Source organism: Cygnus atratus, chromosome 14, assembly GCF_013377495.2.
Source record: "Cygnus atratus isolate AKBS03 ecotype Queensland, Australia chromosome 14, CAtr_DNAZoo_HiC_assembly, whole genome shotgun sequence".
NCBI classification, from domain to species: Eukaryota; Metazoa; Chordata; class Aves; order Anseriformes; family Anatidae; genus Cygnus; species Cygnus atratus.
The window spans coordinates 15,739,289-15,759,687 of NC_066375.1; the positions used below are offsets into that span (position 1 = coordinate 15,739,289).

A 20,399-nucleotide genomic window follows, 5' to 3' on the forward strand; every position below is an offset into this window, starting at 1 on the left:
GGGGCGGGGCCGCGCGCTGCCCGGGCCCCATTGTGTGGCGCGGCCGCGGCTCCCCGGCGCCCGCCGCCATCTTGTGCCTGAGGCGCCCCGCGCCGCGCCGCCGCCTCCGCCGGGGCCGCCTCAGGGGGCAGCCCCCGAGCGCCTCCGCCCCGAGCGGCCGCCGCCGCGCCCAGGGCCGGGCTTCCCGCCGCTGGTGCGCTGCCGCCGGCCGTGAGCGGCCGCCCAGCCGATGGCGCCGCCGGGCGAGCGGCTGCGCGGGGCCCGGCCCGGCCGCCCCTGAGCCAGCGGCCGCCCCCGGATCAGGCGAGCGAGGGCCGGCCGCCGCCTCCCACCCTGCCTGCCTGCCGCCTTCCTTCCCGCCCCATCGGCCGAGGGGCCGGGCCCCGCCGCCCCCAGCGCCGCCCGCCCCGGCCCGCAGCGCAGCGCAGCCGGCCGCCGCTGCCGCGCCATGAAGATCAAGGACGCCAAGAAGCCGTGTAAGGGCTGCCCGGCCCGGCACGGCCGGGGGGCTGGGGTTGGGGGGGGGTCTGTAGGGCCGCTGGGTGCCGGGCCGGGGCCCCGGGGCTGCTCCGAGCCGCCAGAGGCTGCCCTCGGGAAGGGGAGGAGGGCTCGGGCTGCACGCCTGGCCCCGAGGCGGTGCAGCGCCGTTATCCGGGGGCAGGGGCAGAGAAAGCGGCCCGCGGGGCCTGCGTGCGGTGCCTCGGCCGAGGCAGGGGCCGCGGGCCGGGTGTTTGACACCGCGAGTGGCCGTGTGGCTCTGCGGGCTGGGCGCTGCGCACCGGGTGGTGGTGTGGCTCTGCGGATACCGGCCCGAAGCAGGGCACTCACTCTGATCGTGTAAATACTTCATTTCTCGTGTTATGTCAAGGAAAGTAATTACCCATTTTGTAGCACGTAATTAGCTATCGCCTCTTATTAATGCCAGCGTGTGGAAATCGCTGAGCTGACTGTAGTCGTGTTTACAACAAGTACAGCTCAGATGGATTTTCTTTTTTCCTCCTGGTATAATATTTAATGAATATTAATGAACAGTATCGTGCCTTTTGAAGCAGGAACTGTCCGTAAGATTTTATAGTGGTTTGGTAATTTAAAGCAGTCGGAGGTTGCTTCTAATGCAAAAACTGCTAATTTCAGGGATGTCTGCTGGGCCTCGGTTGTTTTCTCTAGTAGTGGATGTAAACCTTCTGTCCAAACAACAATGCCAAATGTCAACAAGAAATTTTAATCTCTTAAAATTAGTAGCGGGTTTGTAGTTGCAAGCTTCTGGCTCTTGAAAGTGAACTTCGACGTTGGTTTTGTGTGATGGAAATTGGAAACAATTGGGCTGAAGAGCAGTGCAGGAAAGAATACAGTGTCAAAGCGGTTGTTTATTTTATCTTGTCATCTTAATGTTGCATATTTTAAAGCTGGTGGTTTTTTATAATAGCAATTTATTAGGCAGTGGACGTTAGACTTATTCTGCAGATTTTTGCTTCTGATCAGTCACACTGACTGAAGTGGCAGAACAGCTGGATGGTTGAAAAGGAGGAGGTCCACAAGGGCTTTGGAAGAGATCGGAAAGGTCCATTGATAATTGGGGGTTTTGTGCCTCCAAATGACAGATATTGCAGTGAATTCGGCTTATATGCCCAAGTGGACCGTAAAACTGGGCTGGGCTCCTCATACCACTTTTAGCCAAATGGTTTGTAGCTCGGTATAAGACAGAGACATTTTTCAGGAGAATTGTTGTTGAGTCAGTGCAAAGTTCTCAGAGGAAGTGAGTATTTAATCATCAGTGTTGGAGCCAAATTTCAGGGGGGGAAAGTGGTTAACCATTGTACAAGAAGAGGCCATTAGCCTGTTGATAAGAGCCTACAAAGTCGAGTTGAGAAGATTAGCCTGCCACCACTTTTATCCATGACGTTTAGCATCAAGAAAGCAAGCGCGACCGCAATGACTGAGCGCCGTCTCTGTCATAAGATAGGTGAGGCTGGAGGCACCTGCTGAATTTACGGTTTCTGATGCGGGTCCGGTGCCTGGGAGTAGTGGTGTGATCCTCCCCTGGAAGGGCCGTTTAAATTTCCTTTGGATGTGATGAGAAGTGACAGGCATTTTAACGGAGGTAACAAATTCAGATTGGGAAGAACTTACACCAAGTAGTTGGTGTAACAGGGGAGGCAGGAGAGGTTATGAGAGCTCCATCCTTGAAAACCTGCGAAGGCTGTCAGATCTTGGCTAGCCAGAGCTGTAGTTCACTTTGTCTAGCACAGGCAGCATTCCTGCTAGCACGAAGCAGAGGCTGGACGAGATGACCTCTAGAGGTCCTTTCCAACAAACAGTTGCGTGAGCTCTTCCAAGAAAATCCTTATGGGGAAGAATGGCCGGGGCCTGTAAGAGAAACTTCCAAAGGTTATTTGGGGGTGGAGATGACAAATGTGAGCAAAGTGTCTTGTGGAGCTGCCGTTGCGTAAGGTCTGTCTAGAGAGAAGATGAGGGGAGGCATCCCATGAAAGTGATGCAGGCAGAATGCTAGTATTTTTGTCTTACAGAAATTCCCCCTTCCTACCTGAGATGTACAAAAGGGGAGTGGAACTTAGATTCAGTAACTCTGTCTTGCTTGCACTTCTTAGTAATGCTTTTTGCATTATTTATATAATCAATAGTAATTTCTAAATTATAAGCCATTTGTAACTGCAGTGGGGTATATGAACAGTTCTCTTCATTTTCTTAAAGTGGACTTCCTGTGTCAATTTTTAAAATACATGTGAATAAGTTAACACTTTCCTATCAAACAAATTAACGTGTTGCATGAGCAAGACAAAATAATTGTTGGAGGATGACTACTTGTCCTGCTGCTGTCGTCAGCTACAACGTGCAACTTGTTTTTTCACCAGTGTACCCTGCAGTCTTTTGCTAAACTATGTCAGAACTATAACTTGAGGAAGGAAGCTTACCTTAATGCTTTGGTCTCAAAAAAAAAAAAAAAAAAAAAAAGAGGTAGTTGAATTTCTTATAGAAAGATAGAGTGTGGCTTGGGAGGGGTTTAGCTGAGTTTTCTGAGCATGTGACAGCATTTCAAGGTGTACATAGTTGCTCGTTGTTCCATTTTTACCTTTGGTCAGAGGTGTATTTCAGACAATTTAATAGAAACGAGTTCTCATTCTTTGTTCTTGGGAGGATTTTCATTCAATGTCTACCTTCTGAAAGGTGTAGCATTGGTTTAGTCTTAAGTTTAGGTGTATTGCTTTTGCTGTTTCACAAAGCTAATCAAGTGCTTCTTATCTCCACAGCTTTCCCATGGTTTGGCATGGACATTGGGGGAACTTTGGTGAAACTCGCATATTTTGAACCTATCGATATCACTGCGGAGGAGGAGCAGGAGGAAGTTGAAAGCTTGAAGAGCATCCGCAAATATCTGACATCCAACGTAGCCTACGGATCCACTGGCATTCGAGATGTCCACCTTGAGCTGAAAGACTTAACCATTTTTGGTCGCAGAGGAAACTTGCACTTTATTAGATTTCCAACTCACGATTTGCCTACTTTTATCCAAATGGGAAGAAATAAAAACTTTTCAACACTACACACGGTGCTCTGCGCCACGGGAGGTGGCGCTTATAAGTTTGAAGAAGACTTTCGCACAGTAGGTAGCCCACCTCTCCTCGTGCTGATGCTTGAAGCATTGCTGTTGACAGGTTGAAACGAGCAGTATTTAGAAAAATTGCAGAATGCTCAGAGGTTCTTAGCTATTAACTTCTTTTGCAGTCATAAGCGTGATAATCTAGAAACATGCTTTCTGATGTAAAGATGCGGGATGGCGTTATGGAGAATAACTGTCTTCTAATCTGTCTTTTCCCCAGTGGGAGAATGTACTTGAAGTGCTGAGGGGCTTGACTTGCTTTGGATTTTCTTTCTTTTGCAGTCCTTGATGACAGGTGTTCAGTGTTTGTGGGTGGTTTTTGTTGGATTTGGTCCAGTACATTGTTTCTAGATGTGTGACAGAACGGGTATCTCTAAGGCAGTCTTTCTCAACAGCAGAGGGGTTTGGGACTTTCCTGAGGTGTTTTGACTCTTCCCTTGGTGTTCAAAATGGATCATTGGTTTAGGTGCGGTTTCTGTCAGAAGGTTAATAGCTGAGAATCTCACCACTGTATCCAGTGCGTGCACAGTCTAGCTTCGAAGTGGCTGCAGATCTGCTTCTAGAGACAAGACTAGCAATAGCACAAAAAATCTGCTCCTGTTTCCATTCGTGTGCCAGTCTTGCGTTGAGCTGGTACAGCAACTGTTTATGGGGTAGGGTAACAGTCTGTACAGCTTCATTATCTAAAACCCCACAAAAAAGTTTTGTGTTGGACCGGTTCCCTGGTCTGCTCAGCAGTGAAGTTTCACCTCCCCTGCCCAGCAGGGGGGTTGGACTAGATGATCTTCAGAGGTCCCTTCCAACCTCGGCCACTCTGTGCTTCGCAAACAGCTGTGAACAGGGCAAGAGATGCTGAAGTGAGCTGGGGGAAGGGGAGGGAACTGGCAGTGTTGTGATCCAGTAATGAGGTTGGTCAGTAGCATGTGACCCAGTCTGGTTTGTGCAGCTTCATGATCTAAACCCCGGCTGCTCTTTAAAAGTGAGCTCGTCTGATTCAGAGAGATGCTTTATGGCTTTTTTCTTGGATTAGCTGCTCAGTTGGACTCACTATAACTGTTGGAACGCCCTGCTGCAGGTAAGGGAGAATGTGTGATCATTCTTTGGAGAATCCGGAGTGAAATTGGATTAAGTAAAATAGGAGATTAGAGCCTTCCTGAAATCCACAGAACCTGTTAAATTGTCTTGGTGCTTTATGAGGAAACAACAGCTTAAGTGTCACGTGCAAGACCAAGGAAGAGCCTGGCGTGTAAGGAGCCTAGTGTCCTACAGAATTTCTGACCTGTGGCTTTCTTGTAATCCTTGGGGTGCTAATAAACTGCAGCACTGATGGGATGCTATTTAGGTGTTTATCTTAGGTTTTCATCTGCTGCTATTGTAGAAGTAACTCTTTCCCTTCTGAGGTGGGAGGGAACCCACAGACCTTGAGGTTGTGCACATTTGTGAGTTTGACCAACATCACATGAGGGGGCCTCTAGGGTATTTGCTGTCTTTTTTCTTTGATGAAAATGCTACTGATTTTTCAGTGGATTAATGTCTGAGTATCTCAAAAGATATCTCTGCGCTTCCTAAAGCAGCTATTTATAATGCCTGTCTGTGATATGACTGATATCTGCGTTTATAGACAGTCTGATTTGCTAATGGAGGTGTTGAGAACTGAGCTCTGAGCTCTTCACTGGCACTGTAGTGGGATTGAAGCTGCTGAATTGGAAATCTGAGGTAGCTTCTGGGAGTTAGGCAGGATAAATATACTCACAAATTTGAAGCATGTTTAAGCAGCGTTAGAACACATGGACACTGTCTTTGTTTTATTTTTTAACACAGATTGGAAACCTCCAGCTGCACAAACTGGATGAGCTTGACTGCCTTGTCAAAGGCTTATTGTATATAGACTCTGTCAGCTTCAACGGCCAGGCAGAGTGCTACTATTTTGGAAATGCCTCAGAACCTGAGAGATGCCAAAAGATGCCTTTTAACCTGGATGACCCGTACCCATTGCTGGTTGTTAACATTGGTTCAGGAGTCAGTATTTTGTCAGTCCATTCCAAAGACAACTATAAGAGAGTAACTGGAACAAGGTAACTTGAAAACCTACGTTGGGGTCATTACCCTATGGAATGGGGAACCTTCAGCTTTTGCAGTGTTTCTTCTCTCCCTGGCTCAGCCCACGTATTCTCTCTCTCTCTCTCTGTAGTATGGAAAAGTTTTTTTTTTTTTTTTTTTAACCTTTAATTTACAGCTGCATTTATTGAAGCCCATCCCCATGTTGTTGTTATTGAGATGTAGCAAATATTTTATTTATCAATAGGTAGAAGCTAGCAGTGCTCCGTAGTGAGTTTTATAGATTTTTGTCTTAAGTTTTGATAATGTGTCCAGTGAACCTGTGCTTCTGTTGCTCTGCCAGCATAAATATGTCCACGTGTGTTTTGCTGAAAATCATCAAGGATCAGAGTCAGTGGCACAGTATCATTTCAGGGTATTTCAGTCTCTGATTAAGTCTTCCAGTTGACATGTTGGTAGTTTATTAGCTATTTATTATCTCTGATTGTACAGTTAGCTTCTTTGAAATTACTTGTAATAGTTGTTAATCAATGATTATTGTAGTGAACCTTGACTAAGAAAGCAGACATCTTGATGTCTTACTCAGATGGCTTTATTGGCTTTCCTAAGTCAGACGTAAGAATCTCTGATGAAGAAACAGTGTTTAAAAGGAGCTGTTTTTCTTTATTAGTCTAGGTGGAGGAACCTTTCTTGGTTTATGCAGTTTGTTGACAGGATGTGAAAGTTTTGAAGAAGCTTTGGAAATGGCATCTAAAGGAGACAGCACACATGCTGACAAGCTGGTTCGAGATATTTATGGAGGAGACTATGAAAGATTTGGCTTGCCAGGATGGGCTGTAGCATCCAGGTAAGCAAGAATTCTTCGTTGCTGCGTGTTTTCTTCTGTTTTTTTCTCTTTGTAAGACTGAGGTAGTATGGCTTCAAAAACAAGACCTAAACTATTAGAACTTGCAAAAAGAAATTCTCTTTGTGTTACTGTAATCAAGTTAACAGTTTTGTTCTAGAAGTGTATGTGCTGGGTTATCCTAAAGTTCTAAAGCCACATGCAACCACATGTGCCTTGCTAGCTAGATACTGAAGAGACCTGATGTGGTATGTCATTTGTAGCTGAGCGTTTTTCTTTACGTCAGTTCAAAGAACGTGAGCTGATCGTAGGAGTGGCAAGAACAAAGTGCAGAGGAAAAACTAGTGCCAATTACTTTCTGACTTCCTAGAATGTTTTAGTGCGGCTGTTTTCCAGGGAGAAGGTGAGTGGAAGAGGAGGAAGGCGTTTTTTTGTTGCTCTTTCAGTAGTAGTATCTCCTGGTGTCTTTTTTTCAATATATGGTGCACTTTTTTGATACATAGTGGTCAGTACAGGCACCTGGCATATTATTTTAACTATTCGTCTCACTTGCAAAGGCTGTTGAACATAAGCAGTTTGCACCATGGGAGTTAATGTATTTGACAGAGGGTTTTTGTCACAGCTGCTGGTTTTATTTCTACTGGGGAAGATTACCCATGATGTTACAGCTTCTCTACCCTTAAATGTAAGAATAAAAAACTTTGGGAATGAAACTAATGTATACACAACAATTCATTCAGTCTTTGCTTTTATTTGGTAGTAAGGAGGTCTTAATTCACAGTAGCTCATTTCTTCTCCCTCTCTAGCCAGCTCAGTACAAGCCTCTGCAGAGAGGTTTTAAAATACACAAACTTTACACTTCTAGTCAATTCATCTTAACTACCTCTTTATATCGGTGCTTTCTGTTCTCATTTGGTTTTTAAGGCCTTTAGAAGCCTCTGTGACTTCTTGAGTTTTAGACCAGAACCCTGATTATTCTGAAGTGTCTTAGATCTGACAGAGTCCTTAGTTGTAAAAAATGGTGCATAGCTATGGAGGATGTCTTGTTTCTTTTTTTTGTGATTCATGAGAAATGATTTACTGTGGATAGTAATGAGCATGTCCTTCTAATCTAGTACTCTGTTTATACAACCTAAATAGCATTCTGTCAGCTGTTTATTTTGTTTCAGAGCTTTGTGTCCCGTCATAAAATAATTAACTTCATCTGTTTTTCTTCTGCTGCTTTTAGAAGAGAGGATAGGATAAATATTGTGAGTGAGGAAATGAGCATGAGGAGTTGTAGGATCCACCAGTTACTTAGGCACTGACTTCATTTACAGTGACTAGGTTTGTAAGTAGTCTTGCCTAAGAATAAGACTACTTTTTGTCATAGATGCTTCTTCATGAAAATCAGCAATCTAAACAACAAGATTTTATTGGGGGTCTTTATTGTAGCAGGATCAACCCTTTCGTGTAAATAGACAAAGGCACATGGTGTAGTATTAGTTGTGAGGTCATAAATTAAACTGTACTTAGTATGGACTTGAAAAGGCAGTGCCTTATGAACAAGTACGTGACAAGTTCTGTTACAGCATAAAAGCTACATTCTGAAGTTATTTCAAATGCACGTGGGCCACTTGATACTTACTGGATTTTTTTTTCCTGTTCTAGTTTTGGAAATATGATTTACAAAGAGAAGAGAGAGTCTGTGAGTAAAGAAGATCTTGCAAGAGCCATCTTGGTCACCATCACAAATAACATTGGGTCTATTGCCCGGATGTGTGCAGTAAATGAGGTAAAAACTTCTAAAGATTTATTACATAGTTCAATTATTTGGTTTTGGATTACATGACTGCAAAAATGATGCATAATTTTCAATTTTTTAGTGTGTTCTCAAATGAAACAAGCTCACGTAGTAATAAAGAACTAAGAATTGGTGTATAATGTCTTGACTGCCTCTGGAGGCTTACATGACTTAAACTGACATTTAGGAGCAGTTGAAAAGCTTATACACCTTAAAGTAGCAAAGGTGACTGCAGGCCTATGAAAGCACTCATGATTTTCTCCCTCTTGATAGCTAGGTAAGAGGCTGGAGGGACAGGTAAATGTGTGCTACAGACAATGCCTGGGTGCACAACTGGTGCCACCAGCAGGGATTTGGCATCTTAAAACCCTGGACGTTTTGGGGAAACACAGACCGCAGAGGAGAATTGAGATCCACCTGATGAACAGGGGTAAGGGTATCTTTGCCAGTGGGGAACGTAACCTGCTGAGGAGGGCTTTAAGCTAGCTCTGTTAGGGAGTGGAGCCCAAAGCCTGCAGATAACTGAAGGACCAGGGGAGCACAGAGTCTTGTGCTGAAAGGACTTGCAGTGCCCTCGTGAAAAGAGGATGATTGCGGGCCCCTCAACCCTCTGTACACAAGCACATGCAGCATGAGATACAAGAGGATCTGGAAACAGGTGTGTAGATTTGAAGTGATACCAGTGGGATTGCAGAGACGCGGTGGGATAGCTTCTGTAATGGGGTAGCTGCAGCGGTAGGGGCTCTCCAGGAGGAACGGGCAGGAAGGAGAAGCAGGGAGGTCACACTGCGTGGGAGTGGCTCAGTGCACCAAGCCTTGATGGGGGACAGCAGCATTTGGCCAGAAGCTTACAAGTGAGGATCGGGGGGAGGCTAGCAATGGAGGTGGTGTGAGTCTGCTGCAGACTGCCCTGGTGGCAGGAGAAGGCAGACTGTCCTTTAGCTAGCTGCCATATGTGTGGTGGTTGCAGGTCCTAGTTCTCAGGAGGGACTGCCTTACTTATCAGTGTATTGGGAATGATTTTCTGACACACATGCCTGGCAGGATGACTAGGCAAGTGTGGTGGTGGACCTGCTAGTCGTGAGTGAAAAAGAACCAGCTGGGGATGTCAGTAACAGCCCAGAAATAGCAGAGTTTAAAATACTGAGGAAAGTGAAGAAGGCAAGGAGCAGAATACAGACTCTAGATGGACTTGAGTAGGACAAGATTCTGTTTCTGGGGGAGGAATTAGGACGCAAGATCATGTGGGAGGTTGCTCTGATGGGGGAAAAAAAGCTCAGAATAGCTCATTAATTTTCCAGGATAACATCCTCAAAGCAAAAGCAAAGCTGAGGTACAGACTGGCTAGAAGGTAGCCAAAGAGAGAAGTGTACTGGCAGACAAGCTGACCTGACCATGAGGCACCCATGTACCCATGCAGCTGCCTAGGCTGTCCTTGTACCGAGATGGGTTTGCAGGAGCATTGCCAGCAGGTTGTGGAGGTGATGCGTCAGGCATGACCTCCTATCCTGCCCCAGCCACCGCCTCCATCACTGACAGAGAAGTCTGGACAAACAGGAACAGGTTGGTCCTAAAACAGAGCTTTGCCCTAGAGCACCTAACAGATGATCAGATGCTAAGGAATGTGGGGCAAGCCTGAAGAAGAGCCTGTGATGGTTGTCACCATGTAGAGAGGGTTATGGGAAGGATAGGGCAAGGTACAGCCAAGCACAGTAGGAGGGTGGGAAGAAATGGATGGAGTTTGCAGCAAAGGAAAGTCTGATTGGTATAAGGCAAAAAAGATGACCACGTATTGGTTGAATACGGACCTGGAGAGACTGGAGTCCAAGGAGAGTTTCAAAATGTGCCTTGAGCAGGTTGGAAGTTTGAAGTAAGTTTGAAGTTAGTCCTGCTTTAAGCAGTGAATAGTAGCTGATGACCTCCGGTGGTTGCTTCAAGCTGAAATTATTCTCTGATAGAAAGCGTTGCTTCTTCTTAAATGTTGTTTTTAATTTTTACTAACTTGTGATTTTTGGATTACTTTGACTGTCATCTGTCATTACTGTCATCTTAGTACAGAGATGGTTTCCTGCCATCTTCAGTTTCTCACAGCTCCGCTGAACAAAATCAGTATGCATTCAGTTTCAGCGTAACTGGCGTGGACGGTCAAGGTCCTGTGGAATACTGAATTTAAGCATACAATGTACGTAGGATGGCTAAGCACCAGGGATTTCCTCACTAAGTATGAACAAATTTCGTATGAAATGAGGTTTAGTAACAGCTTTCTTTGAGAAGTCCAAGGGCAACTGCATTTAAAGCTCTAGTTAAATCTGCGGAAGTGATAGTCTTATATCTCAATGGCCTTGTTAGCTGCTGTAACCATTTTACATAGGAGCTGGACTAATAATACATATTTCTGGTTTTAATATCGTAACTTCTCCCTCAATTTCCTTTTCTGTTCTTTCATGTCCATCTTGAAGAATAAAGTTAATCTTGTAGGTATTGAGTTAATTATGGTTTGGAAGTTTTTTTTGTCCTTTATGGTGAAATCTGGTAACAAAAGAGCTAAAATAAGAGTGAAGTTGAAAACACATGGTCTGAATGTGAGCCAAATGTATGCAACTTATATTCAAGGATGGGGTAAATGAGTACAAATCAGAAATCATAAACTGCACAAAGCTTTAGTCCAAGGTTTCTTTGGCTTCATTCCAGCTATATCACCAAACTGCAAGTCATAAGAACTGATTAATGCAAATCCACAAACTGATATCTTGAATAGATCTATAAAGATTAAGATGGATTTAATTACTTCAATTCCAGCAATAAGCAGAATTGTGTTCGGGTGCCCTCACAGGAGGTTTGTTTTGTCTTCCTTATGAATAAGGATAGCAAAAAATGGTTGCATGTTAGTCCTTTAACTACAGGTTGAATTGTCATACTAGTTTTTGTAACAACATCTACACAAGCATTCATTTAACACCCTTAACGCAATTAAATCTCCTTTGGTTCTTGCTCTCGTATCATTAAATCGGTGTTCAATGTTGCTTCCATTTAATGTCAGATTTATTTCAGTGAATTGGGAAAATGTGATGGTTTTTAATTCCTTGCATTTAACTTGATTAAAATTCACAGCTCAGTTTCAGTCTGTACTTAAGTCTTAGTCTGACCTTACACTGATGTATATTGAGGTCTGAAGATGAAACGAACATCTCTCTTACTGTCTTCGGCTTCTTTACAGTGCTGCCTTGTTGCATATGGATCAAGCAGCATTGTACAGGGCTATGAAGGCATTGAGTCTTCTCTACCAAACGCAAGTTTTTGTTCTCCATTTAATTTTGCTTTTAGCATGGCTGGTTCTTTGGCGTAGTTATAGAAAACACTCACTTAATTTGAAATGCAAATGCTACTCTGTAAACTTAAGAGCTTTAATTCTTGAGTGTTGGAGTATTCGTCCTCTCCCACAGGTGTTTTAAATATTGGGATTATATTTTAATTATTTTTTTGCTTGAGATGGTGGTGTTTCATAGCTTAATTTGTCAAAGCTGTGTTAAGCAGTGAAAAGACTTAATTCTTTACTGTTTTTCTGTTTTGTTTTTTTTAGAAAATAAATAGAGTTGTGTTTGTTGGCAATTTTTTGCGTGTGAATACTTTGTCAATGAAGCTTCTTGCGTATGCACTGGATTACTGGTCCAAAGGCCAGCTGAAGGCATTGTTCCTAGAACATGAGGTATGCTGTGGTGCCTTTATGTGATGTGTTGTTTTACCACTGATAAAAGTGCATGTCCTGAGTAGTTGTCCTAAGTGTGATATCCTCAGACACTGAGTACTCAGTAGGTGTTGGAAGTCAGAGGTGTTTCTCATGCTGCACTGGTTCTCTGGGGACAGTTCTGTCAGGGAGGGAAGGAAGTACTTCAGCCTGTTTGGAGTATCTTAGATCAGGCTATGGATTTTGTTGGAGAGGTACAAGAAATGTTAGGCTTCGTGCTGGGGTTCAACAGCCCTTCCTTGGTTTTTGGTTGGAAACGATGCTGAGTGTTAGATTTCCAAAGATTGCAGTGGGATCTATAGCACAGGCCTTTGAAATACTGAACTTGAGCACCAGCCTGAAAGTTGATACTGCTTTTGATCAGGTCTGATCTTGTGCCACCACAGATACTCGTTACACTTTTTTGGAGTGATTTTTACACTCTGTGACTAGCCTGCCTTAGGGTAGCTTCTGTCATCTAGGTCAGTATGTAATCCTGACAGAGTTGACCTGTGTTGGTTAAAATACAGGTAATCAGTGTTAGTGACAGGTCTCACAGCTGGGAGACACGTGGCTTCTTGGGAAGGGGCTGACAATCTTTGTCCTCAGTTTGCTGGTCTGCAAATATTCCAGTATTAGATCTCTTACCCTTCAGTCAATTCTCACATTTTTTTTTCATTTATAGTTTTATTGGAGACTGACAGTAGTCTGTCTTCGTGCAAGTGTCTGCAATAATAGGAGAACAGTTCCTTGTTAGTCCTACCCCTTCAGATTTTTCTTCAATCTGTTTAAAATTCTTGCATTTTGTCAAGTGAAGATTCAAAATGCTTCTATGTTTTGTAGCGGTAGGAAGGGAGAACCTCTTGATTTCCATGGGGGAAAAGTAATCCAACAGGAGAACACTGTTTTTTTGTGTCTGGCCAAGTATATAGTCCAAAAAAGCGTTTTGAAGCTTGGAGATGCTGCTTTAACTGTTTTACAAATGTGAGGTGCAGTTAGTTAAATAAATTTCATACTTGTACCATGGGAATAATGTAGCTGTGGATATTGAAGATCATTGGCAACCAAAATATGCAGCTCCTCTATTTAACAAAATCAAAAAATCTGTGCTTTAAGTCAGTGCTGTGTCTTAGAAGTCCTGCAGTGTATGGGGAGGCTTAGCGTAGAATGTAGAGTTAAGCTCAATAGTAAAGATAATTTTTTTTGTTTCATAAAGCTTTAAAAAAATTAATATGAAAGATGATGTATTAAGTGCATGTTCTTTCTGTAGCATTGGTCTGCCAGATGCTTTGTTGTTATTGAAATATATGATTCAAAGAAATTCATGTCCTACTTGAACCTGAAATACTCATTTCTTTTGAACAGGGATACTTTGGAGCTGTTGGTGCTCTTCTTGGGCTGCCAAACTTCAGTTGAGATGCGAGATGTCACTGCACTGAACTGTTTTCCACCTGGATGACACCCGTTTATGGCAATGGGAACTAAGTCTGGGGATGGGAAAAGAAAATGGTAGATTTTCTGTAACTTTTTAAATTTAAGAAGTGATGAGCTACTGAATATTGCTATTATAAGGAAGGTGTTGGTTTTTTTTTTTCCTCCGGGCATTCAAAAGCAAAATGGTTGGGGATACCATTTATGTTCTTTAATACATGTAGCCAATATTGAACTTTTAATATGCAATACATCCTCTGAAAACGAGCTTCTGGGAGAATGAATGCCAGTCCTTTAAGTGCTCAGCACTAAAATATTGCAAGTTAATTCCTGAGGCTTTAGGCCTATTGGGTTTGTATATAACTGATGAATGAAACATTATTTTTATTTGGTTATACTACAGTATGAGCACAATTTCCCTCATGCACGCAACTGTAAAAACAATAAGGTACTATCAACAAGATGAGGAAACCATAGGCAGTGGTTTTCCATGGTAACAATAGTAATTATTTTCCTGTGTAGTGGAAATACTACTAATGCTTTAGTTTTCAGTGGAAAGAATAAAAACACAAAAAATCAGCCAAAGCAGAAGAATAAGCAGTTGATGTCATGAAGGTTTTGTGAATAACTCTACTTGCCCTCTTCGCTTACTTGAACATCCACCTGTGATTTTGGGAAGACCCTCTCTCTTTGGTTAGATTTAGAAAAGGATTTAATGAAAACTTTTCTGTTTTTATTTGAGGATGTGACTTCCAAAAATGCCTTGAGGTTGGGGGGGGAGGTCCTCAAATTCTGACATCATAAATCATTATTTGTGAAGACACCACAAAGCCTGTGAGAGTTGAAGAAATCCTCTTCCTAACAAACTTAAAATGGAACACTGAAATTCTGATGCTTTGGCTGACTTATATGGAGGCTTAGAAAATTTGTGTCCCATCCTACTCTTTTGAAAATCTGATTTCTCTAATTTTATGTGAGGTAATCAGACTCTAATTAAATGTTGAAAATGGAAAATGGCTAGCTTGCTTTTGGATTTGTAAGTTTGATTTCTGGAACTTGAGGACAGCATCAGAGTTTGTACTGCAGTACTAAAAGGACCAATATGCAGTGCACTTGCAATATGGAACCATTTATCAAACTGTGGCCTTGGGATAAAATCCGTACTCGGGAACTGATCGTTTTTTCCTATCTACTTTAGAAATTTGCAGTTGGGATTATTGTAATAAGCTTAGTCCTGAAGCAGGGCATGAGATCTTAAATTTATAAGGACATTATACAGTTGTTAGCTATATGAATCTTTGTAGACTAAAGAAATAGCCATTTTTATGATAATTTATTTTAATGTTATTTCCTATAAGTGCACGAAGAACAACCAAACTAGAACGTGTTAGTGTTGGGTTTTAATGTGCTTTACAACTGATGATTCCACAGCATGGCTGCATTGTATTCAGACACATCCACCTGGTACGTTGGAAAGCTGTGTGCAATTTTTTTCCTTTATTTAAATTCAAAGCCCCATATTAACATCTTACGGTTTTAAAAATAAATAAATTTGTGATCTTTTAAGAATGCAGTAACTTAGAGTAGCCACTTCACTGAGCCCAATGCCAATCTCAAATACAGTTCATCTACCAGTGCTTTTCCTAGTACTCCTACTGAATTTTCTGTGCTTGCTTTGATGTTTCAGTCTAGACATTAAAAAATGAACTCACAGTTCAACTGATGTAATGCTAATCAGAGCACTTCAGAAAATAGGTGAATATGGCTTTTATAGTGTCTTACAAGTACTGTGCACTGTTCCTTTCAAGATTGACTATAGGAAGTAATCTGTATTTGGTTATAAAACTTCAAGAAACATTTTCTGAATGTTTTGACAGCTTCCTGAAAATTTTGTGAACCAACTGTATGTTTTTCTTGCAAAGTGAAGTATTTTAAGACACTACAGCCTAATTAGAAACAGTTCCTTTAGTCCGTATTTATTGCTACTTCATTTCTCATTGTGTTACTGAAAGAGCTGCTTTTGAAGCAGTAGTTGGAGGTGTCGTATGTATTTAAACAGAAGCGCACATAGGAGATGGTTACCTAATGACCGTGACTATGGTTAATTTAAACCATTTGAAGTTGATATGACCTAAAAGACATTTTAAGGTAAATTGTACAGTTACAGAATAAAGTAATGCAGTAATTCTTGAATAGCTGTACTGTATAGATAGAAACTACTGTGAGAATCAAAGTATGCCCTACCTCTGTTTTTCCTTCCTAGAGCTTGCAGAAAAAAGGCTTCCTTTCACTTGTTTTATCAGCACAATTGTAACTTCATTACAGGAAAAAAGAAGTTTTTAAGCCTGGCTTTAAAGCCAGATCTTTCATTTTGTCTCATTTTCTCTCAAATTAGAACTCGTTCCTAGAGTCTTCAAAGATTGGCTCTACCACCCCTAGAAATACTAGGCATCACAAATAGTAGCAGGATAAGCCTTGAAGTCTTCTAATCTAAATTCTCTTCTAAATAATTTGAACAGGCTTGTATCTCTTATACGCATAACTGAAGTAACTTGCATTTTTCCTGCTCTCTATTTTCATTTTCACACTTGCTGTTCCTATTCCCCAAAGCTAACTGGTTGAAGCTGCTTTATAGTGAACTGATTCAGTGTACTACAGTAGAGGGCATTAGGGGTTTTCTCAGGGCTACTCTTGTCTTCTCAAGTAGGACCGCTTTAAAGGAAAGTTGTCTGGTACTTGTAAAGTAAAACATAAAGCTCATTTTGAATGTGTAATTGCTTTCAGCTCAGTCAGCCATGCGAGTGCCTTTTAAGTTTTTCGTGTAATGCCAATTTTAATGGTACTGGGACTTGATTCATGAGACTTCTTGACCAGTGTTGCTTATCAGATAACTTTATTGGCTGTGGAGATGATCCTTTCCATCCGGTTTAGTTAGAGACGCCAGGAGAACAGCACAAGGTTTGGGCTGCCCATCCCCATAGCCCTTATCTTTGGAGGTAATGCCTTTGCACTTTTGTCTCTCTCCAGCTCGATCTTCTTAAGCATGACGCACAGTTTTATTCTATCAGTATCTCCCTAAAAATCCTACTAGTTCTTATTCAGGTGAGCACAGATTATTTCTGGCCAAAGAAGTTCATTTTATATGAAGCTCTCCCAAGTTGTTACAGCTGTTAAACTTTACCACCTTTCTACTTCTACATAGGGTAACAGCATTTTTAACAGGAAGAGAACCGTTTCTATAATATGTTTTGAACATTTAGCAATATGAGGTGAACACATCTTCAGTGTTCTTTACTGAGGCTTGCAGAGGTTAAGGTTAAACACTTGAATTTTTTAACAAAACTTGAATAAAGATAACAGTTCAGAGAGAAGCAACATTGGTATAATTTATTTTTGTCTTAGTTTGGTCCAGATTTTAAAACAGTGTTCAGATCTCTACTGTACCTTTTGAAGATCTTTGCCTCTCTTTCTCTAGTGTTCTGCAAGCAAGCACCTGTGTGATTCTCTCAGCACATCACAGAATGCTTCCTTTTGTAGACTGGGAGTTTTGGCCTAGAAAGAATATGAGATCCTGCTGTCCCCCTCTATTCTCAGCCTGCATGTTAAGAACAAAAGTTAAGTTCTGGCTTCTCGTAATAGATTAAATATTCCTTCAGTAGTACTGTGAGATTCCTGCTTGCATATGAGTTGTTGGTAGTGTATATGCAAGCTGATGATACTGCCTTTAAAGACTGAAATATTAAGTCTTTTTCTCTATCCAGTATAGGTCTTCAGGAAATACCTACTTTCAGATAAGTCACAATAACTTCTCATTCCTAAATGTTTCAGTATAACAGATCTTAGCATTTGAAACTAGTTAGTGTCTTTTTTTTCTGGAGTAAGTCTGTGCTTCCTAAAGACTAGATGGTGTCTTATGCATTCAGTCTGTAACTAACATTAATGCCTAAATTCACATTCAAACTGTTTTAAACATCACTTTCACTATTCACGTTCTGGAAACTGGACAGGTATAATCCCAAGGGAAGAGTTTGCTTAAGTTGAGAACAGATCAAGATCAGTGCAGTTCAGATCAGCTACATGTGGTCATCCTTTTATCATGAGTTCATTTTCCACGTTTCACGAGGTTAGTTGTTTCCCTTGTTGGTAGTTTCCTTTTTTTTTTTTTTTTGAGTACATGGGCTTAAAAGATATGCAGTATGTAATAGACCTTTTAGGTTAAAAAGCAAACAAAACTGTTGTGGGTCAGACTGTGAGTGTTTGACCAGGACCTGTAGATTACCGTGCAGAGCTAGGAAGGTACTTGGCATGTGCAGTTACTGTTTTGGTTTTACTGATCTTTCTATTTCCCCTTAATGCACAGTGAGAGGGAGTATGGTTAAGCTCATTGTGGGTAAAATGGATGAAGTATTTTAAATCATCTGACGTGACCATGGGAGACAAAAAATGCCTTGTCATACAGACAGAGGGGTAATTGTCCACTTCTGTTATTGAAGTTTTATTAATGTATTCCAAAGTACATTGCCAGTATTCTGTCATCTGAGATAGAATATTACTAATTCTTTGAGTTAAAGTCTGTAAAGAGGCTTTTGTTACTTTTGTTTAATTCACACGTGCAAAATATTAAACTTTTTAAAAGCATTTTTTCACGCTTTGTGAAAACATCTAAAAAGAGGCTGTTTGTAATGTTTGTAATTATTAATGTGCTAACAGAAGTATGTTTGAGCGGTCCAGGTCTGCATAACTGAGTGCCAAATCCTGCTCACTTCAGCTAGTTGAGTAGATCTCTTAAATGGGAGCAAGGTTTGGCCTCAAGACCTTCTGCCTGGGGAACACAGTAATGCTACGTTGCATATTCCTGCTGGTGCTAAATCATTTGTTGAGAATAAACATTCTAAACAGAAATTGTAAATAAAATATTTATAGCCTGGTCTTTCTGACAGATTTAAAATCTATTATTTGCAAATAACTTCTTGCCATGTTTTGAGTTTCCCTTTTCCTTTTTTTAACATACGTGGACTGTTTGTTAGCGTGACAAGTCATTGACAGGTTTTAGCTTCCTGTGCTGCTTTCTGTAAGGCCCGTGACATTCCGGTTGTACGCTATGAGACGGATCACTTCTCATCGCAGGCTTTCAGTGTTATCCTTAGGCTTGTTTTGTCATTGTAGCTGCTCAAAGCAGTTAGCGTCAGCTAGAACAAGATCAGCATTTGTTCTTTGCTAAAACTTCAAGAAATCAGACATTCCTTTTAAAATGTGGGGAAGCTGTTGAAAAAAAAAAATGGAAAAATACCATTTAAAATTCTTTTTAAAAGAAATATGTTAATTAGTCTACAAAATAAACTGGAATAAGGTGTATCAATTGCTAATCTGTGCTATAAACTGCTAGCATTTCACAATTCTAGCATCAATTTAAGAACATTGTAAATACATGCTTTAGGAGGAGGTATATTAGTTTCAGATTGTGCATCACAGAAGATAATTATAAGACTAGTGAAATATTTTGAGAAGTACTTAATGACAGCATCTAGAACATGAAAATCAGTGTTTTGATGTTATAGGTTATAGAGGGCTTTTTATCATCTGCACTTTTCTATGTTTCTGAGTTTCGGCAAATTTTAACAAATGAGTATTTGATTTTTCCATCTACTGACTTGTCATGTGCAGGCCTGCTAATCACCAACTCCTGTCTTCAGATGTTTTAGATGCTTAGTAAAATGAACAGGCAAATTAATAAATTGTAAACCCTTGTAGGATGGAAGTTCTCTTAAGAGCCATTTGGTTAAGTTGCCTTATTCTATTACATTGCACTCATGTTACGTCTCCGCTTCCTTGTTTACTGTTCTGACACTGAAGATGTGATGTAAAAATATGTGCTACAAATTTTTACTCATAAATTCCTGATTAATACCTTTGTGTCACCTGTTAATACAACTCTTGTAAATGATACCTTTATGCCATCTCTAATACAGCTCTTGTAAATTGTTTAAATTATTTTTCTTTTTATAACCTCGTTACTGAATGTACAGATTAGATCCCTTTATTATCTCACTCATTTCATTGGGGCCTAAATGTGGCCGATGCTGTAACTCGTCCCATCAAAACTGTAAATAATACTTTATTGCTTGTTTGCATGAATGAAGTTTGCATTTCATTTACTTTGTCATAAGCCAACTCCTCTGTGATGGGCCTACTTTTTACAGTTTATTTTCCTGGTTTTATTAGCATTTGTTCTGTATGAATGTTCAAACAGTACTTTGTCTTTTCCTAATAAATAATTTGAGATTGTTCATTGCCTGGTTTTGTAGGCTTTGGGGTCAGGTTTCTGGGAGGTGGTGGTTTTTTCCTCTAGCACCATAAGTTGTTGATACAGAATAGTTTTGCTGATATATAATAACCTCACAGTATTAATTAACATTTTACAGTAAGGAAGCATGACTGGTATAGTTTTCATGCTCTTCTCTTTTAATACAGAAGAAGAAGAATTCACTTCATATTTCTTAAATTCAGCTTGTTTTTAAAAACACTTTGTTCTAAATTTTAGCTCTGTCTTGCAGGCTAACTTGGGAATGTGTACTGATTCATGCACTCAGATGACTCACCTATATTTTCCTATTGAATAAATTACACTGTATTTATGAATTGCAATTTATCCTCTTTTGGAATTGCCCTTTGCATAGGTTTTAGTAAAGCCAAATTTCATTGTCCTGTAGTTGTTGTGAGTGTAACAGGTAAGTTTTCAGGAATGAAGTCTGGCCACAGTAGCACATTAATAACTCATCTTGTGATGATCTTGCTGTGTCAAGGACTGGGCTTCAGGATTCACTTTACAAATATTTTGGCTATCCAAACTACGGGTTTTAGTTTTCAATTACCAAAAGTGAAACCTGACAATGCCATTGAGGCATATCTCCATCAAGTCTGGCAAAGAACTCGTCACCAA

The 20,399-nt window shown here is 41.1% G+C and overlaps 1 protein-coding gene across 1 annotated transcript; it reads left to right on the plus strand.

The window, feature by feature from the left end:
* Window positions 1-374: 374 nt before the first annotated feature.
* Window positions 375-19,748, plus strand: PANK3 (pantothenate kinase 3). Its single transcript, XM_035562882.1, has 7 exons — window positions 375-476; window positions 3,270-3,622; window positions 5,441-5,694; window positions 6,348-6,524; window positions 8,172-8,295; window positions 11,885-12,010; window positions 13,394-19,748. Exons 1-7 carry the CDS (start codon window positions 449-451, stop codon window positions 13,442-13,444), a joined length of 1,113 nt encoding a protein of 370 aa, XP_035418775.1. The 5' UTR covers window positions 375-448; the 3' UTR covers window positions 13,445-19,748.
* The last annotated feature ends 651 nt before the right edge of the window (window positions 19,749-20,399 follow it).

What these genes read in the sequence shown, in the direction of transcription:
- PANK3 (XM_035562882.1), top strand. Translation starts at nt 449, where the DNA reads ATGAAGATCAAGGACGCCAAGAAGCCGT. An exon ending in CAAGGACGCCAAGAAGCCGT is followed by an intron (nt 477 to 3,269) that starts GTAAGGGCTGCC and finishes TTATCTCCACAG; the next exon opens with CTTTCCCATGGTTTGGCATG. An exon ending in AAGAGAGTAACTGGAACAAG is followed by an intron (nt 5,695 to 6,347) that starts GTAACTTGAAAA and finishes TTTCTTTATTAG; the next exon opens with TCTAGGTGGAGGAACCTTTC.